The sequence below is a fragment of the Heterodontus francisci genome, chromosome 7 (assembly GCF_036365525.1).
Source record: "Heterodontus francisci isolate sHetFra1 chromosome 7, sHetFra1.hap1, whole genome shotgun sequence".
NCBI classification, from domain to species: Eukaryota; Metazoa; Chordata; class Chondrichthyes; order Heterodontiformes; family Heterodontidae; genus Heterodontus; species Heterodontus francisci.
Window position 1 is genome coordinate 115,192,531 of NC_090377.1, and position 21,641 is coordinate 115,214,171.

General features: G+C 50.2%; 1 protein-coding gene across 3 annotated transcripts in view; it reads right to left on the reverse strand.

The window, feature by feature from the left end:
• Positions 1–467: 467 nt before the first annotated feature.
• The window catches only part of LOC137372248 (hyccin 2-like), a 58,554-nt gene continuing 37,380 nt past the window's right edge, over positions 468–21,641 (reverse strand). For 2 of the 3 annotated variants that reach the window (XM_068035934.1, XM_068035933.1), the window contains exons 5-12: positions 20,323–20,403; positions 17,047–17,162; positions 16,213–16,308; positions 10,445–10,561; positions 9,434–9,521; positions 8,937–9,096; positions 8,360–8,518; positions 468–2,563 (exon numbers count right to left, since the gene is read on the reverse strand). In XM_068035934.1, the coding sequence (XP_067892035.1) occupies positions 1,995–2,563; positions 8,360–8,518; positions 8,937–9,096; positions 9,434–9,521; positions 10,445–10,561; positions 16,213–16,308; positions 17,047–17,162; positions 20,323–20,403 (1,386 nt within the window). In that variant the 3' untranslated portion in view covers positions 468–1,994. The remainder of the gene's footprint in view (positions 2,564–8,359; positions 8,519–8,936; positions 9,097–9,433; positions 9,522–10,444; positions 10,562–16,212; positions 16,309–17,046; positions 17,163–20,322; positions 20,404–21,641) is intronic. The other variant, XM_068035935.1, reaches the window with a different exon arrangement.

Genomic DNA, 21,641 nt, shown 5'->3' on the forward strand with positions numbered 1-21,641 from the left:
CAGGTTCTCGGAGAGAGGGGGATCAGGGCCAGGAGGGAGGGGGAGGGGGACCAGGGCCAGGCTGCAGGAAGGGGGGTGGGGGGGGAAATCAGGGCCAGGCTGCAGAAGGGGAGGGGGGGTGGAATCAGGGCCAGGCTGCAGGAAGGAAGGGAGGGGCGGGGGGGGGGGGGGGGGGGAAGAGAATCAGGGCCAGGCTGCAGAAGGGGAGGGGGGGGTGGGGAATCAGGGCCAGGCTGCAGGAAGGGGAGGGGGGGGAAAATCAGGGCCAGGCTGCAGGAAGGGGAGGGCGCGGGGGGGAAATCAGGGCCCGGCTGCAGAAGGGGAGGGGGGGGGTGGAATCAGGGCCAGGCTGCAGGAAGGGGAGGGGGGGTGGGGAATCAGGGCCAGGCTGCAGGAAGGGGGGTGGGGGGGGGAAATCAGGGCCAGGCTGCAGGAAGAGGGGGGGGGGGGGGTGGAGAATCAGGGCCAGGCTGCAGAAGGGGAGGGGGGGTGGAGAATCAGGGCCAGGCTGCAGAAGGGGAGGGGGGGTGGGGAATCAGGGCCAGGCTGCAGAAGGGGAGGGGGGGGTGGGGAAATCAGGGCCAGGCTGCAGGAAGGGGGGGAAATCAGGGCCAGGCTGTAGGAGGGAGGGGGATCAGGGCCAGGCTGCAGGAAGGGGGGGGAAATCAGGGCCAGGCTGTAGGAGGGAGGGGGATCAGGGCCAGGCTGCAGGAAGGGGGGGAAATCAGGGCCAGGCTGTAGGAGGGAGGGGGATCAGGGCCAGGCTGCAGGAAGGGGGGGAAATCAGTGCCAGGCTGCAGGAGGGAGGGGGATCAGGGCCAGGCTGTAGGAGGGAGGAAAATCAGTGCCAGGCTGCAGGAGGGGGGTTCAGGGCCAGGCTGCAGGAGGGGGCGATCAGGGCCAGGCTGCAGGAAGGGGGGTTCGGGGCCTGGCTGCAGGAAGGGGGGTTCGGGGCCAGGCTGCAGGAAGGGGGGGGGGAGGAAAATCAGTGCCAGGCTGCAGGAGGGGGCGATCAGGGCCAGGCTGCAGGAAGGGGGGTTCGGGGCCTGGCTGCAGGAAGGGGGGTTCGGGGCCAGGCTGCAGGAAGGGGGGGGGGAGGAAAATCAGTGCCAGGCTGCAGGAGGGGGGTTCAGGGCCAGGCTGCAGGAAGGGGGGAAAATCAGGGCCAGGCTGCAGGAGGGGGGTTCGGGGCCAGGCTGCAGGAAGGGGGGGGGGGGGGGGAGAGATCAGGGCCAGGCTGCAGGAGGGGGGTTCAGGGCCTGGCTGCAGGAAGGTGGGGGGGGGAGGGGGGGGGGGGAAATCAGGGCCAGGCCGCAGGAAGGGGGGGGTGGGAATCAGTGCCAGGCTGCAGGAGGGGGGTGGGGGGGGGGGATTAGTGCCAGGCTGCAGGAGGGGTGGAGGTGGAATCAGGGCCAGACTGTAGGAGGGAGTGGGAGGGGGATCAGGGCCAGGCTCTAGAAGGGGGAGGGGGATCAGGGCCAGGCTGCAGGAGGGTGAGGGGAGGAAGATCAGGGCCAGGCTGCAAGAGGCTGGGGGATGGGTTCAGGGATAGGCTGTGGGAGGGGTTGGGTCAGACCCAGGCAGCAGGAGAGGAAGGGGATAATCAAGGCCAGGCTGGGAATGTCGAAGGATCGCTTGTGACGGTAGGTCTGATTGAAACAGATTAGTTCCAGCAAATCTCCTCCGTCAGGACAGCATTAAACCGATTGCACATCACCCGAAGATGAAGGAGGGAATGGACTGTGCAGGAACACGTGGACTAAGTGGGAACACGCGAGGATGCACAGCCCGCTTCCTACAAGCTCCTTTATTGCTCTTCCAATACAAAATAGTTTCTTTTTTCTCACAATAATTGTCACTTGGAATTATAGGGCTGAGATTGGAGGGGTGAGGAGAAGGGGTGGAGTGCAGGAAGAACACCTCCCAGAGAGAGAATGGAGTTAAAAAAGGGATACCCAAATGATAGTGATTGGGGAGGAGGGGGCAGTGACTGCCTACACCTGGGAAATAAGCTGCATGTTGAAGCTGGGTGATCGGGATTGTTTAGTAAGAGGAGCTCCCGGGGAGAGCAGGTCCTTGGCCTCGCCCCCTCGGCCTAGCCGCTCCTCCTGAAGGCTGATGGTAGAAAACCGGTTGGCGTTACCATGTGCCAGGTTGGAGCTCCCATCCAAGGCCTGACACCCGTTCACCCGATCGAAGGACTTGGTGGAGGAGGTGCTGGCTGTCCGCACCAGGCCCACAGCTGCTGCTGCTGTCGCCGGCACAGGCTGACCGCTCGCAATCAGCAGGTGTTTCTTCACGGGAGTTAGCTCCATTGCGTCTGGGGCAGAGCGGGTTGGCGCCAGCTTTCGACTGCCTGTGTCCTGGCTGCACTCAGCTTGCCCCTCAACCTTGGACAACACTGCCTGGTCTCTATCTCTGCCCATCAGGCTGCTGGGACCTTTCTTCAGGCTGCTGCTCTTTGGCCCGCTTGGCTGGCTGATGCTGGAAGCCCCCGATGAAAATCCCTCGTCTGCGTCAGTGAGGTGGACAGTATCCTCTCCCCCAGCCGCACTGTGCCGGTCTGCGAAACAACAAACAGCGGTTCAGGGATTAGTCACTCGCAGGAAGCTACCCAAGTTGAGCAATTTCCCAGACAGAGCCACTGCATCAAGATACACACACATACCAAAACTCCAGCACTCACTCCCTTACATATACAACAACAACTTGCATTTCTGTAGCAGCTTTAATGCAGTAAAATGTCCCCAGGTGCTTCACAAGATCACAGTTATCAAATAAAACACAACACTGAGCTACATAGAGATATTTGGACACTTGACCAAAAGCCTAGCCAGAGATAGGTTTTAAAGAAGTAGTCCTAACAGACTGGATGAAGGGAGCTGAGTGGGTAGTGTTGATTCGAATTTGGACAGAAACCTGAAACAGTTCCGCACAGACGGCTGTAGGATGTTGTCAATTGTGACGGATTGAGGGAGATCATCAACAGGAAGGATTTAGATTCGGCCGAGTGGCAAGTCGGGTTTCCCTGGGCTCTGCACAGGGTCCTTCACTGTTGACTAAATTTACTAACAGTTTGGAGAAGGGAATCACTGAGAGGTCGATGAATTTATGGACGAAAATGTGCTCAAGGGTTCGCCCTGAGGAGTTGATTCATAAGTGGCAAAGTTGATTTAGGTAAGTGAAGGGGCACAGAAATACCAGGCGTCATCTAATAGGGAGAAAGAGTTTGGTACACACGGCCAAGGTACCTCAAGATCTGTGCCATTCTAGGTAACTGAACTGAAAGGGAATCGGGACAATGACTTGTCACTGAAGAACACAGTGTGAGGTGGGAAACAGAAGACAGGAGGCTTTGAGGAAGCATTTCTTGGTAAAGTCTAGAACAGGGTTGTCCAACCTTTATGAGTAAGGGGCAACATCACAATTCTTGTCTTACATGGAAGGCCGGTGAGACAATTTCAGAAAGATAAAGGCATTAAAATATATTTTACTATTAATCAAAACAGCAACAAATGTACATTTTTGTGAAGCAGCTTTAAATGAGAAGATTAATTTATTGACTATATTGGGCACTGATTTAATGAGATACCTAGCATTTTTTTGCTTGCACAAGTAGTCATATTTGCCCGCACACTTCTTGTAGTGATGTGGAGTATTCGGGATAGGTGTCATTCTGTCAGGAGTGATCTTGATCACTCTTTCTCTCTCTGCCCCTCTCTCTTTATCCCCCCTCTCTCTCTCTCTGTCACTCTCAATGCCCCCTCTCTCTCTCTATTCCCCCTCTCTTTCTCTCTCTCTGCCCCACCCCTTTCTCTCTCTCTGCCCCTCCAGTCACAGAGCCCTGGCAAGGGAGAGGGATGACCCTGGTACAGTTTACATCCGCAGGCCGGATAGAAACCTTTGGTAGGCTGGATCCTGGCCCACGGGCCTTATGTTGGACAATCCTGGTCTAGAATTAGGGGCCCTGCACTCAGGGTTGATAGGCATCTCACTACGCACCATCTAACTGGCTCCAGCTTTGGCTCCCACATCGGGCAACAATGATGTTCCAGAGCGGTTGCAGAGATGCATCACGAGGTTGCATCCATTTTGGTCTACTCAGAATACTTGATTCCTCCATCCTGCAAATCCCTAGCTGCACCCTCTGTCTCTACTGCTCTTCCGACTTTCGTCTGACTAGGAAATCTGAAAAGTTAGTTAGTTTATGTAGATTAGTGGCCAAGGGAATCCACTCAACCCCTCTTCCAGTCTAACATCACTCTTCTCAAATCAAAGCAAAATACTGCAGATGCTGGAAATCTGAAATAAAAACAAAAAGTTCTGGAAATACTCAGCAGGTCAGGCAGCATCTGTGGAGAGAGAAGCAGAGTTAACGTTTTCAGGTCTATGACTTTTCATCAGAACAGCACTTTTTATATCACTTTTCTCATATGTATGTACTTTGAGCCCGCTTTTGAAGCAGCCACAAGTTTGGGCCAGGTCATGGGTTCAAGTCCCACTTCAGAGATGTGAGCCCACAAACCAGGCAGACACTCCAGTGCTGTACTGAGAGGGTGCTGCAGTCGGAAGCGCCCCCTTTCAGATGAGACGTTCATCGGAGGTCCTGTCTGCCCCCTTGGTGGAGGTAAAAAGATTCCATGGCACTATTTTGAAATAAAGCAGGGGAGTTCTCCCCAGTGTCCTGGCTAATATTTTCCCCTTAATCAACATCATTAAAACAGGTTATTTGGTCATTATCACATTTCTGTTTGTGGGAGCTTTCTCTGCATCAATTGTCTGGTGCTTCCCGACAGTACAACAGGGACCACACTTTAAAAGTGCTTTGGGATGTCCTGAGGTCATGAAATGCAAGTTTGTTCTTTTACTCAAATCATTTTTTAGGTTAATTTGAAGCCTTTCATGTTGCACATCAATAAAAGCATTCTGGATCTCCAAATAAATTATTTTACAGGGAGTTCCACGAGCTACTTCATCTGCAACATTTTCCAAGGAATGAGGAGGTTTGCAAGGGAGTGATCCGCCTTCACTCACAGTCCATGCTGACCATTTCTCAGTCAACAACTGCCCATGTTCTCCTCCAGCCCACTCCTTGGAATAGAGTCCATTAATTCAACTCTTGGATTTAACAACCTCAGTGCCAGCATGAATCTAAGAACAACATTATTTCCAAGTTGACAGCACAGTCTCCTTTTGAGGGAAGTTAAAAAAAATTCTGAAGGGTTTTGCTTGCATTTAATGTCTGGTTTTTGTCATAGCACCCAAATACAGAACATTTCCTCTCAAGCTCAGGTTGATACTGCGGTGCAGATAATCTTAGCACGATGGAAGTACTCAGCCAGGTTTCAATTTTAAGGCTGCCTCTGCGAAGTCCACAAGACAATGAATCACCAAAACCAGATTAACACCCAGTCAAACACACTCATTTCAACATTGAAAGTTGGCGCTAAACAGAGATAGGCTAAGCAATCCAGCATTCTCCCCTCAACCAGTTTCATACCCTGCCCATGCATTCAAACAGTGTAAATGAAGCACTAGCACAGCGAAGAGAAGCACGCACACATGGGCAAACAACAAAGCATTCAATATCATATTGTGGAGACTCGAGCTTCCACATCCAGCAACAGACACCCAGTGCACCTAGGAATCTGACTAAACTGGAGCAGGCTGGACCTTTCCTAACACCCCTCCTCCGAGCACAGGTCTGCAGGGGAACATTTGCTTTTAAACTTACCACCTGTTTTCGTTTTTATATAATGAGGAGCATAGTCAGTTTAACTTTGAACTAAATTCTCAGGAAATATATTTAAATCAAAGTTTTTAAAGTTAATTCTGTGTCACCCAAAGCCCCCTTCCCAAAGAAATGCTCGAAGGAAGCAGCTCAAACCTCTTTCGCAGTCTCCCATCACCGACCGCCGCTGCGCGCTGCCCCCGTCACCGACCGTCGCCGCGCGCTGCCCAGTCACCGACCGTCTCCGCGCGCTGCCCAGTCACCGACCGTCGCCGCGCGCTGCCCAGTCACCGACCGTCGCCGCGCGCTGCCCAGTCACCGACCGTCGCCGCGCGCTGCCCAGTCACCGACCGTCGCCGCGCGCTGCCCACATCACCGACCGTCTCCGCGCGCAGCCCGTCTCCACGCACTGCCCAATCACCGACCGTCTCCACGCACTGCTCAATCACCGACCGTCTCCACGCACAGCCCAATCACCGACCGTCTCCACGCAATGCCCAATCACCGACCGTCTCAATGCAATGCCCCATCACCGACCGTCTTCACACGCCGCCCCCGTCACCGACCGTCTTCACACGCCGCCCCCGTCACCGACCATCTCTGCGTACCGCCCCAGTCACCGACCATCTCTGCACGTTGTCCAATCACTGACCATCTCCACACACTGCCCCTGTCACCCACTGTTTCCACACACTGCCCCTTCACCGACCGGCTCCGCGCACTGCCCCCGTCACCGACCGGCTCCGCGCACTGCCCCCGTCACCGACCGGCTCCGCGCACTGCCCCCGTCACCGACCGGCTCCGCGCACTGCCCCCGTCACCGACCGGCTCCGCGCACTGCCCCCGTCACCGACCGGCTCCGCGCACTGCCCCCGTCACCGACCGGCTCCGCGCACTGCCCCCGTCACCGACCGGCTCCGCGCACTGCCCCCGTCACCGACCGGCTCCGCGCACTGCCCCCGTCACCGACCGGCTCCGCGCACTGCCCCCGTCACCGACCGGCTCGGCGCACTGCCCCCGTCACCGACAGGCTCGGCGCACTGTCCAATCACCGACCGACTCCGCGCACTGTCCAATCACCGACCTTCTCCGCGCACTGCCCAATCACCGACCTTCTCCGCGCACTGCCCCCGTCACCGACCGGCTCCGCGCACTGCCCCCGTCACCGACCGTCTCCGCGCACTGTCCAATCACCGACCTTCTCCGCGCACTGCCCAATCACCGACCCTCTCCGCGCACTGCCCCCGTCACCGACCGGCTCCGCGCACTGCCCCCGTCACCGACCGTCTCCGCGCACTGCCCCCGTCACCGACCGGCTCCGCGCACTGCCCCCGTCACCGACCGGCTCCGCGCACTGCCCCCGTCACCGACCGGCTCCGCGCACTGCCCCCGTCACCGACCGGCTCCGCGCACTGCCCCCGTCACCGACCGGCTCCGCGCACTGCCCCCGTCACCGACCGGCTCCGCGCACTGCGCCCGTCACCGACCGTCTCCGCGCACTGCCCCCGTCACCGACCGTCTCCGCGCACTGTCCAATCACCGACCGTCTCCGCGCACTGTCCAATCACCGACCGTCTCCGCGCACTGTCCAATCACCGACCGTCTCCGCGCACTGTCCAATCACCGACCGTCTCCGCGCACTGTCCAATCACCGACCGTCTCCGCGCACTGTCCAATCACCGACCGTCTCCGCGCACTGCCCAATCACCGACCGTCTCCGCGCACTGCCCAATCACCGACCTTCTCCGCGCACTGCCCAATCACCGACCTTCTCCGCGCACTGCCCAATCACCAAACATCACTGTGCGCTGCCCAGTCACTGACCGTCTCCACACGCTGCCCAATCACCGACCATCTCCACGCACTGCCCATGGGTCCCTGCTATTGATCACTGCCCATTGTCTCCTGCATGATTGTGTGCAGTGCTGGATAAGGTCAGGCTGTGACTGCCCCCAGCTGAATTTCATGTCAATACTCGCTGTGCAGATTCCGACGAGTCTGGGTGAAGAACTCGAGTGTCCAATATCTCTGGATCTGTAACCAGCGTGAGCACAGTGGGGGTGGGGTGGGGGGGTGAGGCATGTTGAAAAGAGGCAGGAGGACGGGTCAGAGGATGGTGGGGGTGGGTAGGAAGAGTTTAGGATTGAGGATGGGGAGGGCTGACTGGCTTCAATCAGCACTTCCAGCATTTGTGTTTTATTGAAACAAATTGTTCTTGGTAACTTTGCTTCGATTCCTCATTGTGAATTACATTGCAAAGAACTACAATGAAAAGCCAGGGGAGAGGGTACTCCGCAAAGGAACAGGCAGGGTGAGAGGCTGGGGTGGGGGAAGATGCAGGAGAGAGAACATGCAGTCAACGAGCGCGGCCTCATTGGAGAGCTTTCGAAGCTGAACATTGGATTGCCCTTTGCCATGCTTTTTCATCGCAGCAGGAGAGTGTACGTGTTTGTAAAAAGGGGGATCTGGTCCCAGCACAGCAAGAATGATACTACTTGACCTGCTGCTAGCAATGGGAGGAATGCATTAACACACCCTGGGATAGTGGATACAGCCACTGGGATGGAAAGCAGCCATGGCTATCTTCCAGCATCCTCACTGATCCCTCCCTCCTCAACTCAGGCCTACCCTCTGCTGTGGCCATTGAAGCTGGTTCCTGCTGACTGCGCCAGGGGGATGCTCGTGTCCCCTCCCCATTCCTCTTGCGCTCTCCAGCCGATTCAGTCAAGTCACGGGTTAGGGAGGTGGGGTCACTTGGCTCAGCATCAACAGTGAGGTCTATACAATCTGGGATTCAACACAAAACATTTAGTGTTTTCCCCCATCCAGCAGGTCCTGCTGCAAGCCGGGGGTGGAAAGACAGCCTGAAGATTACACAGTACATGGGTGGAGACAGCAGAGCATACATCAACGGGGAAAATCAACAGAGCTCAGAACAATGATAATGCCGGCACCAGATAGAGGCACAGACCCTGAGTACAGCTCTGCCCAGGCAGAGGGGCCTATGCACTACTTGGTAGATTTTGCTTTCAAATTGAAAGAAAGTGGAATTTGTTATTTTTTTTTTAAAAAGAGCAGCAGCACAGCATTACCATTTTTGATATGACAGAAGACAGACTGCAGGAAATGAACCACATTGGGAAACTAATGTTTTGCATCCAAAGTAGCTCAAAGATCAAATATGAAAATTTCCCCAGCTGCTTACCTTCTCTCTTCCAGCGGTGCCTTCGTATTGAAGCAGTGGTAATGGCAGTCCGGGATATCCTGGGTATCGTTGGCGTCACCTCCACCTGTAGGCACTTCCGACCCACCCTGGAAATCTCGGGAGCATCAAAGGGCAGTGAGCTCTTCATCGCATTAGCAACCTGTAAAAAAAGAAACAAAGTCAATGTGGGAACTGCGAAGGTATGTTAACAAGGAGCTGCAATTTATTCATATTGCACGTGTCTGAACACCAAATTAGTGCCACACGTTTAAACTGGTATTAATGTTAGTGTAACAGACAGGAATGTAGCAGAAAAAATGACTTGCATTTATATAGTGCCTTTATGACCTCAGGAATGTCCGAAAGCACTTTACAGCCACTGAAGTATTACTGTAACACAGACAGTACTGCAACACCTGTCACAGGAAGGTCTGGGACACCCCACTGTGGTGTGGATATAGCTAGCCAGTGAGTTTTGCACACAGTAACTGACTTACCAGCAGTGGCTGTGAGTACAGCTCTAACTGTGCCCGGTACATGAGGTCCTCCAGTGCCTCCTGGCCTAGTTCCCACTCTCCATTGTATCTGTGGAAAAAATGAAAAGAGGAAAACTCCAAGAACACGTCCACTACTGGCAGAGCGAAATCACCATCAATTCAAACGCCTCCCCGCACTCCATTTCCCCACTGCACACCACCAAATCCGCACAACCTCTACACCACAGGCAGTGGAGGGATCGAGACAGGAGCTGGTGAGGCAGAGCTGGGCTTCATCAGCCTACATGTTGAACCTGACTCCGTTGCTGCGGTTGATATCGCCAAGGGATATCACTGGCGGAAAGGTCGAGAACCAAAGGACACTGATTTAAGGTGAATGGCAAAAGAACCAAAGGCAGTATGAGGAAAAACTTTTTTGAACGAGTGGTTAGGATCTGGAAGGCACTGCCTGAGAGTGTGGTGGAGGCAGATTCAATCATGACTTTCAATTATTATTCATAATTGGATCATTATCAAGAAAAATAATTTGAAGGGCTACAGGGAAAGGCTGGAGGAGTGAGACTAAGGGGAATGGGACCAGCTGCATTGCTCTTGAGAGTCGGCACGGACATGAAGGGCCAAATGGCCTCCTTCTGCTGTAACCATTCTATAAGGGGGACTCCAGAGGTAACAGTAATACTGCCACTATAGCGCGCATGAGAAGAGGTTGGAACAAGGCAAGTGCAGCTGACCGAGATCTCACTGCGACTGTGAGGGTAGGGAAAGGCAGGGCTGTGCCATTCAGGAGTGGGAGCGTAGCTACTGGGCATTTCAGTGGGGCTGGGGAGTTGGAGCCATGATCTGACCCCACGTTCACACTCTATGCACCAACATGGAAACTACCTCATTGTAATGGCAAAGCTCGAGAGCAAACAGAGAGGACTTTTAACAATGGATTTACTGATGATAACTACACTAACAACTAAGTGACAGATGGTATCTGACAGTACAAACACAACCCTTCCTACTTACATTGTATGATAGACACCTGTCAACAGCTGCACCATAAACTCTGGGTCCAGCATGACCCGACCACAAGTCTCATTCCACATCTTCTTCCGCTGTCGTGGAAACCCTGTAATACACAACCTATTGGCAGAGAACAGGCGGATTTTAGAAAACAGCATCTAACTCTGCGACAACAGATTCACTCAATTGTGACTATTAAATGCAGAACTTTTGTCAACACAAAGTGGACCAGGATAGAAGCCACAGTTCAGTAAATATTTGTATAAAACCAGGACAAAAGGCCCATCGGGTTTATCCAGGGAGTAGCTGAGCCTGAGGGATTACAGATCAGGATGGCTCTGGGTGCAATGTTTATTTCATTTGTTAATCTAAGCGGGGACCTGTTCCCAACTGCCAGCAGTCACAATGAATCACACAACTTTACAGCAGAGGGGGGGGGGGGGGGGGGGGGTCTATTCCCAGTCACTCCTGTGCCTTCTCCGAGATCTCACACCCATTCAGTCCCATTGCCCTGCCCTTTCCCCATTTGGCCCATCATCCTGTACAAACCCACCAAAACAGCCTTGCAGGACTCTGAACTAATGTGCTTCATCCTGTAGTATTGCTGAGTCTTCATCTCACACCACACCTCTGCTCCATGGATTTCATGAAAATTTAACTGCCCTGACATTTCACTTTACAAGATGAATGTTAATGCTATTACTCTTCCCCACAAATCACTTTGAAAACTGAACGTTAGATGTCAACCCAGAATGCATCAGGACAACAAATAGAAATGGGAGCTTGGAGATGGTGCAGAAAACTCAAATCAACTGGGTCAGTTGTGGCTCAGCGGGAGCATTCTCGCCTCTGAGTCAGAAGGTCGTGGGTTCAAGTCCCTTTCCAGAGAATGCAACACATAATCATAGAATAGAATGCCTAGGCCGACACTCTCAATGCAGCACTGAGGGAGTGCTGCACTGTCGGACGTGCCATCTTTCGGAAGTTAAACTGAGGCTCCATCTGCCCATTCAGGTGGACATAAAAGATCCTGTGGCGCTATTTGGAAGAACAGGGGAGTTCTTCCCGGTATGCTGGCCAATAATGATCTCTTGAAACCAACATCACTAAAACAGATTATCTGGCCATTCTCACATTGCGGTGTGTGGGATCTTGCTTTGCAAAAATTGGCTGCCGCGTTTCCTACATTACAACAGTGACTGCACTTCAAAAGAACTTTGTTCGCTGGTAAAGTGCTTTGAGAGGTTGTTATGACCGGGTGCAAAAGGTGTCTCGGGGTCTGTTACTGTCGTCACCTGGTCTTATTGTACCAGGATATTATTTTTAAACACACTGTGTTTTGAGCTCCCCCTTTGTGAATCCTTCTTCACAGCTTTCCAATTATAAGGCAAAGAAACAAGCATAAACAGGCTTTCTTCGGTTTAAAGAAGGAAAGTGAAACTTATTAAACAAACTTAAACTCTCATACGGTTAATGGCTACGGATATACGATGTGCCCATGCTAGCATGCACATACAATACACACATGCAGATAGGGACAAAAAAACAGGAGCGGAAAATATAAGGTGAAAGGTTTGAGGCAGACTCTGAAGGGGGTTTCTGGTTACTGTTTCTGTGGTTCCAGCTCACTGTAGAGTCTTTGATTGTCAGCAGCTCCTACTTTTCATTGGGGCCCAGTATTCTTCTTAAACCTTGTTCAACAGTAGGAGACTTTTCTCTCTTTGAGGTTCTCGTGTCTTCAATGGTTTCCGAAGCTGGTGTGAGCGAGATAAGGGCAGACAGGAGAGAGATATTCTCAAACCAGGAGCTTTGAGTTCAAATCCTGTTTCCTCCAATTTAAAATTCTCTCAGTTCCAGCCTCTGCAACAGCCCATTTCATGTGACTAAAACTTCTTCTGGGTATTAGGGAAGCAACGACTGGGTCCCCATTGTTCCAACACTGTCTGTTACTATTCAAATGTCTTTCCAGTCAGGGGCTTGCAATTTTAAGTTTAACTGTTCATGTGGTGAAATAATGTGTGCTTCATTCTTGGCAGGTGGGGGGTTTGCCGGACACCTCCACACCCAGGGGAATGAAATGCAATTTGAAGAAAACTGGCGTATTTCATTACAGAGTATGTACAGTACCTCATTCTTTAAACAGTAGCAGTCAGGGACTCCCTCTACTTCACTTTCAGACTGGGCAGCCTGTGCTAACTCTCGCAATACTGGGTCGGCTCACTGAGCCTCAGCTAGGGAAAATTCATTTAATTAATTCCCTGGGTCTCCTAACTTTCCAAAGAAAGTCTCGGACAGGCAGACCTCATGGTCATCTGCCTGCAGTGCCAATAGAGTCTCCTCTGGGTGGGGGGGGGGAGCTGGTTTGATCATGGCCTGATCCACTACACATTCAGGGAAACTGCAGGGGACCGTCTCCTGCCACTGCCCTGTATCTCTGACCTCCTGCGGTCTTTCTTTCACTGCTGTTGGGGGGGGGGGGGGGGGGGCTACCACCTTCAACCCTACCAGATCATTACCTAGGAGTAGGTCAACCCTGTCCACAGGCACACTAGGGACAATCCCTACAGTCACCGGTCCCGAAACTAGGTCGCACTCCAGGGCGGTGTACAGGTACTGGCATACACTGCCCTCCAATACCATTCAGCATCATTTTGGTGTCCACTGCACTCTCTGGGGGAAGGTCAGGCCTTTTTCCAGTAAAAGGGAACTGGTGGCCCCTGTGTCCCTGAGAATCACTATTGGCTTGCTTGCCCCACTCGAGGGATATGGGGTTACTTTTCCTTCAAATACAAAACCCTGATAACCTTCAGGAATCCTATTAACATTTCCTGCACTGGCCGTAGTAAGCTTCCTGGGTTGCACTCTTACTGCAGTTAAAGCCACAGCTTGTTAGAGTCATAGAGTCACAGAGTTAAACAGCAAAGAGACAGGTTGTTCTGTGTTTTCCATCCGGCCCTCGTCTTCGCTGAGCAGGTGTGCCCTGATTAACCCTACCGGTTTCCCTTTAGTTTCCAGCAGTCAGCTTTTAAATCCCCTGCTTTATTACAATGGAAGCACACAGGTCTCCGGGTCTCACTCTTGCTCACAGTACCTTTCATTTTGGCTGGAGGAGGGCCCCCTGTGTCTTCTGCTTTCCTTTCTCTTCCAGGACTGCCTGGGCAGATATCACCTTCCCACCCTTTGTCCTTTTCAGATTTGTAGGGGTGATTAGGAAAGGTTCTCCCCTGGGAAGCCAACTTATAAATTAAAGCAAACTCATCAGCCAGAACGGCCACTTGCCGGGCTCCCTGAACCCATTGCTCCTCAACATGAGTTTTTATTGAGAATGGGAGAGAGTTTTTAAATTCCTCTAACAGGATTACTTCTCTGAGAGTCTCATAGAAAAGTTGTATTTTTAAAGCCCTCAGCCACTGGTCAAAAACCAGCTGCTTGCTTCTTTCAAATTCCAGATAACTTTGATTGGCTTGCTTTTTGAGGGTTCTAAACGTTTGGCGGTAGGCTTCGGGTATTAATTCATATACCCTGAGGATAGCAATTTTGGTCAGTTCATAATTTGTTGAACTTTCATCTGGCAACAAGGAATAAACCTCATGGGGATTTTCGGTTAGTTTGCCTTGCAATAAGAGAGACCAGGTCTCAGCTGGCCATTTTAGCTGCCTTGCCAGTTTCTCAAACGAAACAAAGAACGCTTCCACATCTTCCTCATTGAAGTCTGGAATTAATTGAGTGAGTTTTAGCAATCTCGTACCCAGCCCTGAATTGTGCTCCTCCATATTGGCCATGCTTTCACTACGGTTATGCTGTCGCCCCCTAGTTAACTCAAGCTGCTTCAGCTCTCTCTCTTCGGATTCTTTCCGGAATATTATTTCTCTCTCTCTCTCCTGCCTATCATTTTCTTCACGTTCCTTTTGGAAGGCCCTCTCTTTCTCCCTCTCCTGCCTCTCTCTCTTTTTCCCTTTCCTCAAATTCATGTTTCCTCTGTTCCAATTGTATCTTTGCCAAAAATACCCTGTCGAATTCTGTTTCTAACGCTGCTTCTGCTTCTTTGGATTCAAGGGAAAAATGGTTGGCCACTAGCCTTAGGAGTTCAGGCTTTCTAGCCTTGCCACGTACAGTGATCCCACACTATTCAGACATTTTCCTCAACTACTCCATAGACAGTGTTTTTAACCTATCCCAAGTTACTTCACCCTGGCTTGGAGAGCTACTCGCTTCAGTTGCAGACGTGTTAGTATTCAATCACGCACAACCACAAGAGAACCTGAATTGATTTTTTCCTCTTTTTTATTGGGAACAATTTGGCTTCCCACTTCCAATTTTACTCATTTGTCTATGGGAAAAATACTGGACGCTCGCACCCAAATTTCTGTTATGACTAGGTGAGAAATGTGTCTAGGGATCTTTTGCGGTCTTTACCTGGTCTTATTGTAACAGGGCTTTATTTTTAAACACACTATGTTTTTAGCGGCCCCCCCCCCCCCGCCCCTTTTGTGAATCCTTGTTCACAACTTTGCAATTATAAGGCAAAGGAACCAACACACCAGGTTTTCTCAGGTTTAAAGGAGAATGATGAAATGTATTAAACCTTAAACTTAAACTCTAATATGGTTAACGCCTACAGATATACGATGCGCCCGCGCTAGCATGCACATGCGATACACATGCACATAGGGGCAGAAAAGAGGAGAGGGAAATATAAGGTGAAAGGTTTGAGGCAATCTCTGAAGGGGGTTTCTGGTTACTGTTTCTGTGGTTCCAGCTCGCTGTAGAGTCTTTGATTGTCAGCAGCTCTTACTTTTCATTGGGGCCCAGTATTCTTCTTGAACCTTGTTCAACGTAGGAGACTTTTCCCTCTTTGAGGTTCTCGTGTCTTCAATGGTTTCCGTAGCTGGTGTGAGTGAGATGAGAGCAGACAGGGGAGAGATGTTCTAAAACCAGGAGCTTTCGGAGTTCAAATCCTGTTTTCTCCAATTGAAAACTCTCAGTTCCAGCCTCTGCAACAGCCAGTTAGTCATGTGACTAAAACTGGTCTGACCACTACTTCTGTGTACTGGGGAAGCAACGATTGGGTCACCATTGTTCCAACACTATCTGTTACTATGCAAATGACTTTTCAGTCAGGGGCTTGCAATTTTAAGTTTAACTGTCCATGTGGCGAAAGAAGTCTTGGCAGGTGGGGGGTTTGCCTGACAAAGGTCCTGCGGTGATAAAAGGTGCTATATAAATGCAAGTCTGTCTTTCTTTAAAAGGTAAAACAAGATAAGATACTGTTTATTCTATTTTCCAACTTTCTACAGCTTTCTGCAGCTTCTGTTTATTGAGGCGAGAGCTTCAGCCTCTGCTTTTTCTGATGCCCATGGGTACAGAATGCTTTGGTGCAGCACGACACTACTTCACATCCAGCCCTTGAACCCCAGTCACATCTAAGGCTATGTCTTTGATTTCTCTCCTGTTATTCTCCCATTGTGTTTAAAGGTATGACTCAACTTCCCAATTGTACGCTCCTCTCCCTCTCTCTCTGTCTGGCTGCACCTATCAGAGTGTGGGGCCACACGTGAGCACCTCCCAGTACTGCATTACACTGCGAACCATAGTACTGCACTGTGCCATGGTGCCACCCCCACCCTGCACTGTGCCATGGTGCCACCCCCACCCTGCACTATATCCCCGCAACTAAATGACACATTTTAAAAACACTTAAACAATAAGCTTCAAAATAAACCTTAATGCCCACTATTAGTGCTTCGAAAAGTACAACTTGCATCACTTACCTTGAACACACATTACACAGGGAACGGTAGGAAGAGTTGGGCATGGAGACCACTGCAGAATTATAGCACAACATGAGGAAACTCAGCACTTCAAACCTGGAAAACACAGACACACACGCACGTCACACTTTACATAATCTGTATAAACTACCTGGTGTCATAAATATAAGGTCACTCACGCAATGAAGCATCCCTTCAACAGGCTCCTGGACCTCGTCTCTCATATCTTATATGACACTACTGCTTCACTACCTCCCAGAGCCAGTTACATCAAGACTGTAGGAACCTGGCCACGTGCCATTGCGCATTTGTGGAGCAAAACACCAGCGGGCAAAGGGCATATTAACTATCACAATGCAACCATACAATTTGCACTCTGGCAATTCTACCACACCTGCCTGGCCCCCTTTGGCTGGTATGGGAAATGAAGAGGTGGGGGTAATGAACAGAGGCTGAGCAGCACAGTAAGCCAGCTTACCCATTTTCCTGAACAAAAACCAATGTTTAGTAGCTTTTTTAATAATGAGCGGGTGGAAATTAAGCTGCACACAGACACTAGACAGACCAGCTGCGGGACCGACTATCTCATGCTGTGAAACACTAGGGCACTGTGTGCCCTAGGACAGCCTGGGGGAGTGGTAAGAGTTGGGGGGGAGGGGGGGGGGGTTGCATAGAGAGCAGCGGGGGAGGCGCGGAGAGCACAGTGAGTAAATAGGGTAAGAAAAATAAGATCAAGGAAACCGAAGTTAGGACACAAGCTGAATACACAATCAGTGTCAAAACACAGGGACGCAGGCCCAGACAGACAGATGGAGGGGGGGCAGCTTCACTTACCGGTTCTGTGCTGTGAAGTTCTCCCTCTGAGGGTGAAGGTCACTGTACACCACTCGGATTAGGTCGTGCTGGCTAAGTGCTCCTTCTGTCAGGGCCATGGAGCCGATACTCGAAGGCTGCATTAACACAAAGAGAGAGTCTTTCACATATTTGGCTAAGCTCAGGTACTGATCGTCACTGGAATAATCATCCAGGGAAAGCGAGTTCAAATCCCATCAGGACAATTTGAGAATTTGAATTCCATTTTAAAAAATATGGAAATAAAAAGACAGTCCCTGTAAGGTGACCACGAAACTACTGGATTGTCTTAAACACCCAACTGGTTCACTAATGTCCTTTAGAGAAGGAAATCTGCTGTCCTTATGAGGACTGGGTTATAGGTGACTCCAATCCCACACCAACATGGTTGACTTTTCACTGCCCTCTGAAGTAGCCTATCGAACCACTCAGTTGTATCAAACCTTCTCAGGGAAATTAGGGATGGGCAACTAATTCTGGCCTTCTTCCAGCAAAGCCCACATCCCAAGAATGAAAATAAACACTCACAGCCTCATGCTGGTTCCTCCTCTTCTGAAGGCGGATTCTTGTGGAGTCATAGCTTAACGACTTGTGTGAGTCCGGATAGCAAATAGCCAGGTTATTCAACTGAGGGCAGCGGTGCTCCCAGGTCCAAACCTGCCCTCACTCAGTGTCCACACTCTCATCTGAGTCAGAAGGTCATGGCTTCAAGTCCCACTCCAGAGACTTGAGTCCGTAATTTCGACTGGAGGTGCCAGTTCACCTGAGCCCGTCTGCTCTCTCAGATGGATGTAAAAGATCCCACAGCACTAACTGAAGAGCAGAGGAGTTCTCCCTGGCGTACTGACCAATATCTGTCCCTCAGCCAACACCACAAAAACAGATTAATAATCTTTCATCTCGATGCTGTTTACAGAAGCTTGCTTTGGGCAAACTGGTGCATTACATCACAAAACACCAGTGACCATAGTTCAAAAATAACTGATTGGCTGCAAAGTGCTTTGGAAGGCCTCAGGACATGAAAGGTGCTATAGCAATGCAAGTTCTTTCCTTTTTCATTAACTTAGTCCACAAAAGCAGGCGATACCCAAGTAGGCTGCAGAGTCCAGTGAGGCATGAACTCTTTACCATTGGTTGTTTGGGGGTAGTGGGTGGGGGGGTGGCCAATGTACTTCCCTCCGGGGGAGGGGAGGTGGTGGGGGGCAGCTGTTAGTTGGGAGGTTTATAGTCATCTCCTGGTTACAAGTAAACTCTACACACGTGTGACGCTGATAAGATTCAATACTAAGATGGCAGATGAATTCGAAGTAGAGAAATGCAAGTGCTTCGCATGGGGACAGAAAAAAAAATTCAAGAAGGATATGTTCCTTAAATGGTAAGAAGGTGCACAGAAGGAATCACAGACGATATGGAGGATAAAACTTCAAACACTCGAGGGGATGGCAGGGTGGGAGTCCATATATAAAGGATGTTACCTGTTTGGAATGTAAAGACCCGAACAAGATGGGGAATTTTTCAGGCTGTTCCAAACCCTGCAGTGCTCTAACCCAGCAGGATAGCGGAGGCAGGTGGAGGAATCATCATCTGTCAGCAAAGCCAACAGCCAGGATAATCTGTCAATGATAAGTCACCTGCACTGAACGAAACTGAAACCTGCAGAAAGCAGCTGTGGAGGGGCGGGAATGACCTTTCACCAAAAAATTGGGCTTCCTTCCAGTAATAGCCATCGTACAGGCCTCTGCTCAGCTTCTGGGTATCCCTGATGTGTGATACGCTGGGTAAACAGCTGACGTGTCCAGCCAACACACTGTGTTTGCTCATTAGAAAAGCAAAGGGCTCAGTGAACAACCCTGAACTGCAAGGTGCCGTTTAAAGTCGAACTGGTGAACGGGCAGACAATTATGGAGTGGGGAGGCCCCATGGCCTCCTGATCCAAATTAAACAAACCACTGGTAGAAAGAAATCTGGTCAAGATCCAAGAACCGCTCAATCACTGCCAGAAACACGCAGTCATGATCGACTACGAGGGCATGTACCTGACTAATGCTGCAGTGGAATAAAAAGAACTTGCATTTATATAGCACCTTTCATGACTTCAGTCTGCCCCAAAGCACTTTACAGCCAATGAAGTACTTTTGAAGTGTAGTCCCTGTCGTAATGTACGAAACACAGCAGCAAATTTGTACACAGTAAGATCCCACAAACTTCAATAAGGTAACGACCCGATCATTTGTTTCTAACGATGTTGGCTGAGGGATAAATATTGGCCAGGACACCGAGGAGAACCTCTACCCCAACTCTGCTTCAAAATAATGCCACGGGATCTTCTACGTCCAGCTGAGGGGGCAGACAGGGCCTCGATTTAACGTCTGATCCGAAAGACAGCACCTCCAACAGTTCAGCACTCCCTCAGTATTTCACTGGGAGGTTCAGCCTAGAATGCATGCTCATCACTCGAGTGAGGCTTGAACCTAACACCTCTGGCTCAGGAATAGAGAGCAGTACAAATGTACTGACATCTAAATTTCATACAAACATATAAGCAGCTATTTATATAATATCACACAGCATAATTTCTAGGCTATCCACCACATAAAATAAGTAGTGTGCTGAAGTTTGTGTAGCACACCTATTGGGTTGTTGTTGGTCCATACCTCTTATTAGAAGGTAATATCTTATCTTGATCTCAACATTCTTATCAAATGGTGGTTCAAGTTCCATTGCTGCAGATTGTTTCTCTGCTTTGAATTGTCCCCATTGTTTGACACTGCATTAAGTCATATTGCGTTCCTGTCCTGTCGATGACCTTTGCTATCTTGCAGAGCTATTGTACCACAAGTTTTGATCAAAGTTTTAAAGATATTCATGGGATCCGATAGGGTAGAGAGAGAGAGAAACTATTCCCACTGGTTGGGGAGTCTAGGACTAGGGGAGATAGTCTAAACATTAGAGCCAGAGCTCTCAGGAATGAAATTAGCAAACGCTTCTACATGCAAAGGATGGTAGAAGTTTAGAACTCTCTTCCGCAAATGCCCTGACGGAGGTTTGCTCACCCTGGGACTGATCGAGGCCTTGTGGTCAGCACAGCTGAATAACAGAGGGGCTGTTCATTCGTTACCTTCCCAGAGAAGCCATTCACCAAGTTTCAAAAAATCTCACCAAAGATAAAGCTGTTGCATTAATAGCACGATCCCACATTCCAGAAACCTGAGGGATATAGAGCAAGGTGAATCATGGCTCCATATGAAGGCAACTCACCTCATGATATACTGATGGCTTGGACAGTGACGGGATTGTGAAAGACAGGACTTTATTGTTTCCATCTCTATCGACTATCTCCTGCGAGAAAAATAAAATGAATGTGTTACTAGCTCCCATTTCACACTAAAACAATTTCATTTAACACATGTCACTTTTCATTATTAAAAAAGGTTTGACAGGGCTTGAATTGACTGCAGAATAGCAACAAGCTCCAGAAACCAGTCTTACTGCTCCGCTGTTTCCTCTATGAATCATGAGGTTGATCACATCTGCCATAACAGTGTGAAAACAGTGAATGCACCTGGAGATTACAGACACCCAAACCCAATCTAGCTCAACCTGAACCTTCACACTGACACCCAAACCCAGCCCAGGTCAACTGGGAAAGCGCACACTGAAGAATAAACAAGGTGCAGAGGAGGGAGATGCAAAGAGAATGACACACAGGGGAGAGAGGGAGAGAACGAAATAGTGAAAATAAGAGAATGTTATAGAAAAAGTGTGTGGGAGTGAACGAGAGAGAAAGGGAATGAAGGTGAATGACAGAGAGAACAGTCAATGCGCAGTATTACTAAACGAGTGACTCATTGAAGGCTGACTGTACCCAAACAATCATACAACCACAGCCAGTGCAGATCAACCACCAATTAGAGAGAGTTGGACAGTTCATGCTGGTCAGTGATAAAAGCAGTAACAGTGCCTACACTGCGACTTAAAGCAGGAACATTATGGCTAATTCAGCTCAGGAAAATAAATGCTTCATGTTAATTCTGAGTCAGGCACCAGCTGTGAAACTGTTCCAGTCTGAAGCTGTGGTGACACCACTCACAGTGAGATGTTGGCACCTATGGTGACACCTGATACAACTGCCAGATGACTGGGTGAGGGTACCATTGCTAACACAATGAGATTCGAGAGATTTTACAGAGGCACTGATGTAAAACCAAGGATGTGATGCTGGGTTTATTGTTTTTCCTTTTCAAATACTTAGCTAACAGACTTTAAATTGATGTTCATCTCTGCGTTAGTAGTCTCTTGAGATAAAGCATTCACTGTTTGAACATTTCTTCAAAGTTTCCCTGTTCACTGTTTTGGATGTCAACTGTGGCTCAGTGGTAACACTCTCGCTTCTGAGTCAGAGTGATATGGACATGTGTCACACTCCAGGGACTTGGGAACATAATCCAGGCTGACACATCACTGAGGGAGTGCTGCACTGCAAGAGATGCTGCCTTTGGATGAGCCGATAAACTGAGGCCCCGTCTGCCCTCTCAGGTGGACACAAGAGATCCCATGGCACTATTTCGAAGAATAGC